This window comes from Octodon degus, unplaced genomic scaffold (genome assembly GCF_000260255.1).
Source record: "Octodon degus isolate 3935 unplaced genomic scaffold, OctDeg1.0 scaffold00010, whole genome shotgun sequence".
Taxonomy (NCBI): Eukaryota; Metazoa; Chordata; class Mammalia; order Rodentia; family Octodontidae; genus Octodon; species Octodon degus.
The window spans coordinates 3483552-3496422 of NW_004524586.1; the positions used below are offsets into that span (position 1 = coordinate 3483552).

The following is a 12871-nucleotide window of genomic DNA, read 5'->3' on the forward strand; positions in this document are numbered from 1 at the left end:
TTTGAATACACAGATACAAAATGGACATTCATAGGCATACCCCAATTTTTTTTTAAGTTCCTTTGTTGAATATTATAGGTGTGTAAACTCAGCAAAATATTCTAAAAGAGTACAGAAGCCCATAATAGCATTGAAACCCAGTGTCTCAAATCAGTGTTTTCTTCTATTGTTGAGCAAAGCTAGACGCTTCAGCTTTTATGTCACTTTAGCGGTCTGGTAAAAATAGGTGTGTTTGGAAGGAATAGAAGAGCTCTACGTTTGGGCTCTTGCATTGTCCAACTTCGTTCTCCTCCCTTACGTTCTTGTTGCTTGTGCTCTGCCTTAGCGTTGCGTCCACCTCGCTGCTGGGAATAAGGAAGAGCATGCCGTACTGCTCTGTAACTTCTTCTTGTATTTTGGAAAGAAGGCACTGGTCCTCCTGGGGACCTCGGCATTAGAAGTAAGTTTTAGAATTGTATTGCAGAACTAAATAAGATTTCCACCGCAAGTTTTAAAAGCTTCCACCCCATTTCCATCTTCTCATAAGCTAATTAAAGAAGTTTACAGTCAATTAATAGTCAATTGGTCCGTTAAAATTTCTTCAGTTCTCGGAATAACTTTCTCCTTGTCTTCCCCTTTGTGAAGAACAGTAAAAATTGTGCTTCGTCATGGGGATCTATTAAATTACCTAGAACCTACAAGGCACAGAGAATAGCACCTGTTCATGGCAAATACACAGATGTATGGGTGTGCGTGCGTGCGTGCGTGTGTGCGTGTGCGTGCGTGTGTGCGTGTGTGTGTGCGTGCGTGTGTGTGTGTTGGGAGGGGACTTCCGTAGCTTTACTTACAGTGTGGTTCTGGTGGCTGTTACCCTCCTCATGACCAGGATCATTACTGGAGTTCTAATATTTTAAGATTTTTAACAAACATTTCTTCTCAGAATCTGTCTCCTAGACTTGAAATTTGAAAGAGAAGCCAAGAAATTCATGTCTACCTATCTGGGATTTTTACAACTATATATTTTATATTTTCCTAAATTCACATCTCAAAAAGACGCTCTTTTGGATTTTTACTCCCACCATGAGTATTTTGCTACGTGTCAGTGTTCCAGTCTTGCCTTACGATTTCTGTCATGATAATTTACTTTCCTGCATTCCTTGGACATGGTTTATGTCCGTATTAGCTTTGCTTAGCCAAATCCCATGGCCAATCCTTGGGTGGAATCCGCTGTGGCAGTCTTAAGCGTCACTAGGTGGCAGTAAATGGCCAGCGGTACTTGGACAGCTACCGTGAGTGGCAGATGCAGGGCGTGATTCCCCCCACCGCCGTCCGCCCTGTGGGGTCCGCCTCAGCCGTGCGGTGGAGGGGCGGCCTCCTCCGCGGGAGCGACAGCGTGAGTGCATCGGCGGCGAGCAGCGAGCGCTCTGGAGTGAAGGAGGCCAGCGCTGCACGGAGTAGGGCTCAGAGCAAGAGCCTGGAGCGCAGACCCGGGCTTGCCACCTACTCTCTGTGCAGGCTCAGTTGTGTTTGCCTCTCCGAGCCTCAGTTATCGCCCCACAGAACTGCAATAACGCCACTCTCTGTTACCTTAGATGAAACCTTGAGCCTCTGGTTCTTCCTATCAAAGGTAGGCAGAAATATCATCCCCACCTATGGAGCTGGTGGTGAATTCAAGTGAGAAAAATTAGGATAATTCCTTAGCATAGCATCTGACACACATAAATACTCAGTAAAGTTAAACACTCGTACTATGATACGTTTATTCTTTGCTAAGAAAGGCTTGTACTACAAAATGGTGTAGGGCAAAATGCTGACGTGACTACTTCTCATTCTCAGACTGGTTTCCTGTGTACTTTTGTTCACCTGTAACTCCAAATCTTGTACTCAAGTTTAATTTAGTGGATCATTTAGTGGATCATAACTTAATAACGTCTTTATGACTCCAGCAGAGCCTAACTCTGACTCTCCATCCCTAACTGAGCCAGGGGTCCACCCTCAGCCTCCAGTTGGTTGTCTAACCCAGGGCCGCTAGTCTGTGTGACTCCTGTGTGTGGAGTGGACGAAGGGCCTCTCCCTCAGAGCGCGTTGGTAGTGCCTGTTGTACTCATCCTAATAAATTGACTTCATTACAGTAACACTGTACTAGCATCGGGGCACACCCACAGTGTTCTGTCATTTGGCTCCTCTTGCTAACTTGAGACTGAGGATTTGGAGAGTTTTAGGGGTCTCCTTATTTTAAAAAAAAAGTTTAAAAGCCCTTTTAAAAAATTATTTTAAGAATGAGAATCATTACAGTATAATTTCCACACATAGAAGTTAGTTAAAAATCACCCAAAATGACTTTAAATATTTTTCCTTTTAGGGGCATGCTGCATATGTATTAACTCAAGAAGCTAATGAATATTTGCTTTGGAACCCATCAACTGGACACTGTCACAGGCAGTTTGATCCATTTTGTCCCTTACAAAGTGTAGATTGTTTGTTTAATGATAAGAATGTAAGTATACGGAAAGAAATCTTATTTTCAGTTAACTCAAGAGTTCCTAACTATGTATGAGAACCGCCTGGGACTTTGAGGACACAGATGTCCTGTCAGGGTCCCTGGGGCACAGGGGTTGGGTGTCTTTCTCCCTGGAGCTTCCAAAGTTGAGACCTAGTGGGAAAGTCCTTTGACCACAAAATCCTAGAACCTCTGTCTCCTGCCTCAGAGCTTCTCTTGTCTTCTACCACTTTGTTGAGTAGTAAGACTATGAATGTTTTCTCTGTCTTCAGTAACTACTGGCTTTGTGTTTCTACAGACCTCTGTTGGTTTTCTGTTAATGTTTTAATAGGTCTGGTTTAATATTCAACAAAACAACACACCAATGGCTGTCTATTTTGACTATTCAAAGGAAAGTTTCTGGAAACAGTTGCTTCCAAAAAATTTTCAGGGAACAAAAATACAAAGCATACAGGTAAATTATGTTTTTCCAAGTGGGTCTACAGGAAAGTTGCCATTGCTTCTAGGGATATCGCCTGTTATGTTTTATGGTTGACTGCTTATTGAATTATTTGGCGATGTTAATCAAAACTAGTTTTCTCTGCCATCTGATCTGTGTTTAGGTTACTTTGGTCCCTTCTAAATAAGGGGGAAAACAGGGAAAAAAAGAAATTGATTTAAATTTAAACTTATATGAATTTAAACTTTATAAAAATTGGAGAAGTGCACATCGATCCTCGAACTGTGGCAGTTACCTTATGGAACTAGAAAGGAGAGAAACACTAACCATGAGCAGCACTGATCTAAAGGTGTCAGCCAGGCTGAAAAACGCCTCAGGAAAATCAAGGACTCACTTTTAGAAGTCAGGGATTATGCTAGGGCTTCCCTCCTCCTGGCTATTAGCTTGCTGTCTGAGGCTCAGGGGTGTCCAAGAGCTGTCTCTGCCGACGGAAACCGTGGTGTGGGGAATCTGCTGACTCGGGCCACTTCAGGGACGTGCTCCAGATAGCATTTCCACTGGGGCACCCGGATTGAGAGCCGTGGGGTGGCAGTGTGACGACAGCTACTAATTCCACAAATTAGGCACTGTAAGCCCGGAAAGACAGGAGAGAGAGAAATAAAGGATGAGACAAAGACAAAAAGAACGGTAGAAAAATAGGCAAAAGACAATCCAGGAAGCATCAACCAAATGTTCAACTAAAAAATAAAATAGTATTTCAAGTGCACAAAGTTGGTCCCCAGCAAGTGTTATCATACCAAGTCTCAGCAAAGACGAGAATCAGGAGGATACAAACTGCTGCACTCTGGAGAGAAACGTGCTGCTTTCGGGCGAAGCTGAGGACAAGCGACCTTCCATCCGCTCGTGCCAAACCAGATTAGAGGCTACTTTGGGGAGAGGGGAAGAAAGAGGTAAGGGGCACATACACTAGCACCTGAGGCTGTCCACGGTTTCTTCTTCTTTTTAGTTAAGTTTATTGGTACAGTTTAAGTATACATAATGATCCATTCCTCATAGGGAATGTGCACCTGTACCTGACGTACCTTGACTGTTCCCCCTTCCTTTATCCTCCCTTTAAGCCCCTCTTCCTCTACTTATTTACAAAACCTTTGCTTACACTTTCTCCTTCTTTTCTTGTTGTTTTTTCTTTTTCTTTCCTTCCTTTCTCCCTCCCCCTCCCTAGTCCCCTTGCCCATTTTATTTTATTTTATTTTATTTTATTTTATTTTATTTTATTTTATTTTATTTTATTTTCAGTGCTGGGGATTGAACTCAGGACCCTGCACTTACCAGGCAGGCACTTATTCTACAGAGCTCTCTCCTCGGCCCTCCCTGCCCATTTTAACATTTTCTTCCTATTTCATAATATCTATTTTACATGTTGGCCCTTGTTTATACTTTTGGTTTCTCACACCAGAGAAGAGATGCAATATTTACATGCGTGTTTAATTCACTTGAATGTGGCCTCAAAGTGCTTTCATTTAGCTATAAATGTCTCAAGTTTATCCTTCATTATGGATGCAGAGTAGGCTATTGCATTAAAAAACCACATCTTCTTTATCCATTCATTAGTTGATGGGCATTTGGACTGTTTCCAAGATTTAGTTATTGCAGTCTGTGCTGCTGTAAATATAGACTTGGGTGTGTGCGATGGCTTGCGTCTAGATGTCCCCCCACAGCCTCATGCAGCCGTGCGGTGGGCTTATAGATTTTGCGATTGATTCATAGTCCACTACTGGGATTATGGGTGTGAGAGCTACCCGCTCCGCAGGGCAGAGAGCCTGGACACAGCGTGAGGGAGGAAAGAGCTGCGCTCTCGCCGCCGCTGCTGCTGCTCCTCTTCTGCTCTTGCCGCTGACTTCTGCCGTGAACTGCTGCCCTCTGCACGTGCCACTCTCTCTGCCTTGGGGCCAGCGGAGCGTGGACTGAAACCTCTACAAGCTGCGAGCTAAAGAAACCTTTCCTCCCTTAATTCTGGGTGTTGGATGTTTTGTCCCAGCAACAAGAGAAAATGACTAAGATCACGTGCATATGTCGCATGGTATGAAGCTTCTCATTCTTTTGAGAAGATACCGTGAAGGGGAATAGCTGGGCCAAATGGAGCCTCTAGTTTCAGTTTTTTGAGGAATCTCCATACTGATTTCCACGGTGGTTGCAGCAGTCTGTACTTCCACAAACAATGGAGAAGGGTTCCTTCTTCCTCCAACCCTACCTGCATTTGCTATTGGTTGATTTCTTGATAACAGCCATTCTTTCTTGGGTGAGACAGAATCTGAGCATTGCCTTAATTTGCATTTCTTGAATGACCAGTGATATTGAGCATTTTTTCATGTATTTATCTGCCATTTCTATTTCTTCATCTGAGAAGCATCTATTCATTTTAGATGCTATTTTTGTATTGGGTCTTTAAATTTAGGGGTCTGATTTTTTTCAGTTCTTTATACATTCTATGTATTAGTCCTTTGTCTGAGGAACAGCTGGAACTTTTTCACATGCTACATTGTCTTTTCTCTCTGTTGGTAGTTTTATTTCCTGTCCAAAAGCATTTCAATTAGATGAAGTCCCAATTGTTGATTTTTTGTAATAGTTTCCACACAATAAGGGTTTTGTTTATAAGTGTTTGCCTACACCAATGTCTTCAAGAATTTTACCTGTTCTCTCTTCCTGCAGATTTAGTGTTTCTGCTTTAATATTTAAATTTTTGATCCATTTTTATTTTAGTTTAGTGCATGGTTAAATATATGGATCTACTTTCAAGGGCCAGCCTGATAACTCAACAAATTAAAGTCCCTGCTTAGGCAGAACGTAACGGCCACGGTTCAATCCCTGGCTTGCTGTGCCAGCCCCGCCTCTGTGGTGCACTGAGATGGCAATTGAGACTAGGTGTGGTGGTGCACACCTGTAATCCCAGTGCTTGGGAGGCTGAAAACAGGAGAATCACTATGAGTCCAATCTACGTAGTGAGACACTCTAGACACCCTATAGACCATGTAGACACCCCATAGACCCTGCAGACACCCATAGACCCTGTCCTTTATGGGTCTACTGTCAATCTTCATCATTTGGAAAGCCAGTTTTTCCAGCACCAATTATTAAAGAGGCTATCTTTCTTCCAGTGAAGGTGTTTGGCACCCCTGTCAAAGAGAAGGTGGCTGAGTGTGTCTGGGGTTGTTTCTGCATCCTCTCATCTGTTCCATTGGTTTTCAGGTCTGGTTTATTGTTTTGGTTTTTGTCTGTTTTGTTTTTGTTTTTGTTTTTTGCCAGTACAATGCTACTTTTATCACAGTAGCTTTGTAGTCCAGATTCAAGTCAAGGATTGTGATGCCCCTATAGTTTATTTGTTGCCCAGAATTGTCGGTGCTATTCTAGGTCTTTTCTGGTTCCAAATGAATTTTAGGATTTTTTTTTTTAATTCTATGAGGTAGACTATTGGTATTGTGCTTGGTATTGCATTAAATCTCTATAACAATTTTGGAAGTATGGCCATTTTCACTATATTCATTCTTCATACCCAATAACGAGGGATATATTTCCATTTTCTGATATGCTCTTCAATCTTCTTTCTCAAAATACTGTAGTTTTTGGTGTAGCAGTCTTTTTTTCTTAGTTACATTGATTCTCAAGTGTTTCATTTTTTATGATGCTGTTGTGAAAGGTAAAAGGTGGTATGTCCCTAATTTTTCTCTCAATGAGTTTGTTATTTATGTACAGGAAGGCTCTTGATTGGGCGTGTTGCCTTTGTATCCAGCTGTGCTACTGATTTTGGTTATTAAATCTAGAAGTCTTTTCATAGAGTTTGCATTCATCAAAATAGCAGTTTTACCCTCAGGAAGAATATTTAAAAGGGATTATTAGGAAAAAATAAAGAAACAGAAGAAGAGGAAGAGATTAGAAACAAGGCCGGAGGACAAAGGGAGAGCCGGTGAAGTTTGGAAGACTGGTGGAGAAGACAGGAGGCTAGGAAAGATCTAAGAAATAAAACAGGAAGAGAAAAGAACAACAAAATCCTAGCAACCGTGTTCATAATCATATAAAATCAAGAACAGTAAAGAAAAAAAGAGAGAGAAAAAATGAGAAGAAAAAAAGTGCACTTCAAGGTACGTCTTGCTGTCCCTGGTAGACGGCGTCCAAATCTGAGCTGGCTAATCCCAGCAAGCCAGCAGGGGAGCTGTGCAACCCACAAGCTCGCCTCTTTAGTTCCCCTGAAGTTTGGGCTGCTTCAAACCCATTCAGCCTGCAGCAGTTCGCGCTTCTCCTGCTGGCTTGAACTCAGTTCACGCCCGCTGGAAATTGGCTCCCTGGCCTGCCGCCGCCGCCTTGAGCTCAACTTCCTCCCGCTGACACTGGGAGCCATTAGATGGAGGTAGCAGCTGCTCCGGGCTCAGGGCTCAGTTGGCCCCTCTCCAAAATAGCTTCTGGCCAGTGGCCCCCCTGGGAAGTCTGAACCCAGATAACTCTCCAGCCACTGAGCTCTGCAGTGGCCACTGCTCAGCTCCACTGCTGTGCCTCTCTGCAGAGGCCTCTGAGGTCCCTGGTTGTCACTGTGCATCTGTGTGTTCAAACTGCCCCTCCCCCAGAGGGCCTCCGGGCTCAGGAAAGGCGCCCCCTGCTGCCACTGTCTTCTTCATTGAGTTTTTTCTTTTTTCTCTCCCTTTGGACTCCAATTTTCGCTTCAGACCCTTCCCAAGCCCCAGGGATACACTCCCCTCCTCCGCTTTTCCTCACGTTGCTGTATTCCAGGGTCTGTACACCAAATCTTAGAAAGACTCTTTGCTTCTCACCATGCCACCATTTTCCGTGAAGTCCTCCATAGTGTCTTCTTTATTAAAAATCTAAAATAAATACTGAAGAATTCAATAATTAGATATAGCTGGGTAACAAGTATATCAAGTGGATGTTCCTTAAATTATCTCTGTGCTGACAAATTTAAGGCGATCCACAATATCACAAAGAATGCATGGTGGTTGTGGGTGACCAAAGTACATAAAATGACGAGTTTTTCTCCCCTTCAGTGTCTTTTCTACACCCTCTAAGAAATAACTACTGTCCAGTAGTTAGTTTCTTATGCATCTTTAAAAGCATTTCCACGTAGATCATGCATATGTATGTATTTGTATGTTTCCTATTGGAAATAGCACTTTCGTGATGGAAAAAACATGCTTATCTCTCTTGAGAAAACTATATTTAGGGTCCCTACTGTGCATGGTTTACTTGTCCAAGCCCCAGCTATGGCTGAAGCATGGCTGCCTCATGCAGGGCAAATAATCTATTGAGAAATGAGGTTGTTTGCTCAATACAGTCTCTCTCTCTCTCTCTCTCTCTCTCTCTCTCTCTCTCTCTCTCTCTCTCCTCTCTCCCTTTTTGTCTTTTTTTGCTATGCAGCTCTGGCTGGCCTTGAGCTCATTTTGCAGCCCAAGCTAGTCTTAAGCTCACAGCAATCTTCCTGACTCTGCCTCTCTAGTGCCGGGATTGCAAGCATGTGCCACCACACCTGGCTCAGTACCATTCTCTTATTCATTCAGGCGATATTTTTTGATGTCTGCTCTGACCCATTGCTGTGTTAGGGGTAGGTACCACAAAGAAAAAAGATGTATCTCAATGTTTTTGGAACATCATTTCTACAGGAGAAAACAAGCCCGTGCAGTGGTGCCTAGAGAAGAAATGAGCTTCGGTAGTAAGAACAGAAGGGCACGGGGATGGAGCTGCAGGCTTCCCACAGGGGCTGACAAGCTGGCCTAGGTGGAAGTCAGGGAGGAAAATGGTTCCAGGACAGAGCAAGAAAGGCGAGACTTGCAGTGGTGAGGGACAGACTGTGGCGGAGCTGGCAGGCCAGCTTGGCGGCTGCCAGGGAGTGAGCAGAAATGAGTTCAGGAGTGAACAAAATCAAAGCTTGGTCCTTTGTTCTCAGGGCAGTCAGAAGCCAGCACCAAGGCAAAGGGGGCCACGATCAGCCTTGCGTTCCAGGAGCCTCTCTCAGAGTAAAAACAAAACCTTCTGCCAAGTTGAATCCATGAGTAGAAGATTATGCTCGTGCTTGACTGCTACCCCTATTATTTATTTCCCGTAGCTTAATGGCCCTCCATTTTCTGCTTTGCCACATTTGTCCCAGAATAAGCTACTACCTAGGGTAAACACTTGTCTGTTACACATGATTGAAACACAAATTTGAGTGTATACGATGAGTATGTGGGCATCCAGGGCTGAGGTTAGCAGGAAAACCCTGTTGAACTTCTGTGGGACATGAATTCCCAGACAAAATGGTGGGCCTTTGCTAAAAAAGAAAACAGACTCTGTAAATACATCAAGGCAAGATGCCCAGGCCTAACTTTCAAATCTGATGGGACCTAACTTGTCCACAAGCATCGCCCAGGTTGGGGTAGAGGGATTGACAGCAGTGGGTAAGGACAATCAGGAAATTTAGTCCGCCAGTCCTATCTGGAATAGCTGCTGACTCCCTCTAGGTGACGCGAGGATTTCAATTTCCATTTCTTAATCTTTTGTCTCCTACCGTGTTCTGGTGTGGGGATGCACCCTCGGCTGTCAGAACCACCTGAAGGGGGTGCCTATTAAAACACAGCTCACAGGCCTCCCCCCCAGAGTTTCTGATCCAGCAGTTCTGAAGGGAGAGCCAAGACTTGCGTTTATAACCGTTCTCCAGCTCTAATAGCGCTAGGCTGGAGGCCACACTTTGACAATGTAGAGTGTCATCAAGGGTTGCTCCCCTTTGGCACAGCCTCATCCCCTAATAGAGGAAGAGTGTCTATCTCCATAGCTTCCTGTGTTCCTCATCTCAGGAATACTCAGAGTAAAAACTAAGCCCAGCTCCTCACTGTCATCCTTGTGAGCCATGCAGGAAGGGCAGGGTTAGGTTGGGAAGGAACCCAAGTTCTCCATCTCTACTGGAAAATGTTTTCAAGAACGGGAGCCCAAGGAAACAGGAAGAGCGTCGCTCTTGGATTCGGGATGGAGAGTTGCGTGAGCAAAGGCATAGAGGCAGAGAAGTTTGAAATGTGTGTATGTGTGTGTGTGTGTGTGTGTTGTGTATGTGTGTCCATGTGTACACTCATACCTGTGTGCACACAGACACAAGCACAACGAATTGTCTCCCGTCAACTGTCAGAAATACTCAGGAAAGAATGACGGTGAGCATGATAGGAGGCCCGTAGCAGCAGTAGTAATGGCTGATGTTTGCTGAGCATTCTCCCTGGGGCAGGCTTGGCATGTAATTAGGACTCCTCCTAAGGTCCAAGCTCAGTAGGCACTATGGAGGTGTAGTTTGTAATCTAAAGATGAGGCGAGTGAGGTTCAGAACAGAGTTTCATGAACTTCACCAGAGACACAGTAATTGTAAGAGACTCATTCAGCTGCTGCAGAGTGCTTGCTAGAATCAATAGCATATCATATACTTATTTGGATAAATTAATAAGATAGCAGGTCTGTCTTGCTTATGAAAGATGTCTTTTTAAATTTGCCTCTCTCTTGCCCTCACGTTCTATTAAAGTAGTTTTGAAATCAAATGATGTAGTTATCTATGTTCTATTTAAGGGATTCGGAGTTTGGTTTGGATCCCACCACTCCTAGATCTCCCAGGGGCAACTTTGATACAAAATGGTTTCTCTAGAATCTTTCTTAACTTTTAGTTGCATGTCTTTCAGCCGGAAGAAATCATTTATTCTGATACGAATAAAACTATGGTAGAAGATCTAAAGAACAGGTATTATGTATGTTCTTCTGCTAAAGTCTTGTTAGTCAACCTTCAGCCCTCCTAACCCAGTCTTTCAAAATACCTGTGAGATCAAACAGCGGAAGTGTGGAGAGGGGGATAATCATGGTTAGTCCAACTGAACTACAGTACTTGTTTCTTGGTAGAGGCATTGAAGAGTGACCCTTCCTTCATTCAGGGAGCCCCTGGAGAGAAGAGCGTAAGTTTATTCAGGAAAACCTTGTTGCCCACTGCTGGAAATTTCTGAGCACAAATGTTTGTTGAGCTATGGTCGTAATCATAATCTCATAGCTGACGCTTCTTGAAAGGACAGAAAGGTTAATGGCCCAGGACTCAGGGTACAGTAAAAGCATCCCAGTTGGATGGTAGAAATAGCTGTTACCCCTGGGTGTTCGCTCGTTCACTAAATAGTGCATGCTAGTGCCTTGCGGAGTCGTGCAGCCCAGCCCAAAGGCTCACAGACTCTATGAGGCCCCATCTTGCTCCAAGTGCATCAGAAGCTTCTGGCTCTCAGGGCCTCACTGACTCATGCTCCTCTGCTGGGCTGGCAGGCACGGACGAGCAGTCACTCAAAACAGAGTGGGGAGAGTCCAGCGGCACCGCTCCCTTCTCTCACTCTCACACCATCCGCTCCACCTGCTGCTCCCACCCCTCACTCCCCACCTCTGAACGAATTGTAAAAGGTAACAAATGAGGCAGGGAAACTGCTCATCAGTATTGCTTCTGGGGCCCAAACCAGGCTTGTTGACATCTAGAAGTAAAAGAGTCTAATGAAGCACCACAGAGTGCTTATTCTGATGGGTGGCCATGACCAAGACCCTCTAAGCCTGCTTAACTGTAGCATAAAGCTGAGAGGAGACCCCCAGCAGCTTTGTCAGTAACACACACCGTGGAAAGACTTCACCCCACACAGCCATACTGCACAGAAGAGGCTTCCCAGGACAGCTCTGTCACCAGATCACACCATTTCCAGCACAGTACCAGAGACTGTCTGGTCAACAGTCAAACTAAGGAGGACCCCTTGGGATTCGGATTGCCTGTGGAAAGGTGCACACATGCCTTTCTTCTAGAGGCCACTCTGGGGCCACTTCTGTGGCAATCCTCAGGCCCCATCACAGCTGCTAGCCCAGTCACACGTAACAGGCCACATAATTGTGGCTGGCTGCCACCTACAGCAAAGGCTGATGAGGCGCATTGTGCCCAAGTCATGCTGCTTGGGTTTAAGGCCTACCAGGACCCACCACCCCAGCAGCCCGAGCTGAAGCACAGCCATCTTAGGCCTTATTCTCCTCACACACCACTCTGTGGGCAAGAGCACCAACGAAAGTCCCTGCTTGTGTGGAAAAGTACATTCTAGAAGGGGGAAGCCCATCATCAAATTCATCAGTCCACGGTCCCATTTTCTCCCAACTCTACTTACTAAATTGCTGACCTAATAATGCCATCCCCACTAACATCATCCTAGACTGAATCTCTTAGTTTTTAGAAAGGTGATTTGTTGGAACTACAGTGTCCTGTGCCAAAGGAAGGTCTCAAAGGGTAGAAAGTTGATGCAGGGATTGGGTGGCAGCTGGTGTCAAATGACATCCAGGTGGCAGCTGCTGACACACCAGTGTAGAGGTGTGCTTTGGAAATCTAAGCGCTGGGTACTAAGTGAAGATTTTTGCTGTCCCCAGCCAACCACAAGTTTATTTATCCTTTAGTTCACTAACATGAATGGTGATAGTCAACCCTCGCTGCATAGGGCTGGCTTTCCTTAAACCCCCAGCATCAATCCCATACAGTACTTGAATAAAAGCAGCAACACTTGCATCACATTTACTAAATGAATCGTGATTTGTCACTAAAAATGATCTTTGCATTTTTACCTGAGGATTGAAAGAACACTCAAATGGAAAATAATGGAGTGGAGACCGAAGCGCCCGACACGCTGGAGTCGACAGTGCGCTTCCATTTTGCGACAAATCCTTCCTAAGCTAGAATTTGGCACAGAGAGTCTTGTTTCATCTGAAGAAGAGAGTGAACTTGAAAAGCTGCTGCAATTTTACTGGGTTTGTACATGATTTAATGCATCAGTAACATTTGTCTTTGTGTGTGTTGTTGATTGATGAATAGCAATTGTAAAATGCCTTTTTATCTTGGCCCCCAAAGAGAGATATAAAGGCATTAAAATGCATTTACTGATAGACAA

General features: G+C 44.4%; 1 protein-coding gene across 1 annotated transcript in view; it reads left to right on the forward strand.

Moving 5' to 3' along the window:
* Cc2d2b (coiled-coil and C2 domain containing 2B) overlaps positions 1-12871 on the forward strand; it is a 95310-nt gene that overhangs the window by 80197 nt on the left and 2242 nt on the right. The window contains exons 32-36 of the mRNA XM_023709075.1: positions 326-439; positions 2342-2476; positions 2811-2933; positions 10613-10671; positions 12554-12731. Coding sequence (XP_023564843.1) covers positions 326-439; positions 2342-2476; positions 2811-2933; positions 10613-10671; positions 12554-12731 — 609 coding nt within the window. The remainder of the gene's footprint in view (positions 1-325; positions 440-2341; positions 2477-2810; positions 2934-10612; positions 10672-12553; positions 12732-12871) is intronic.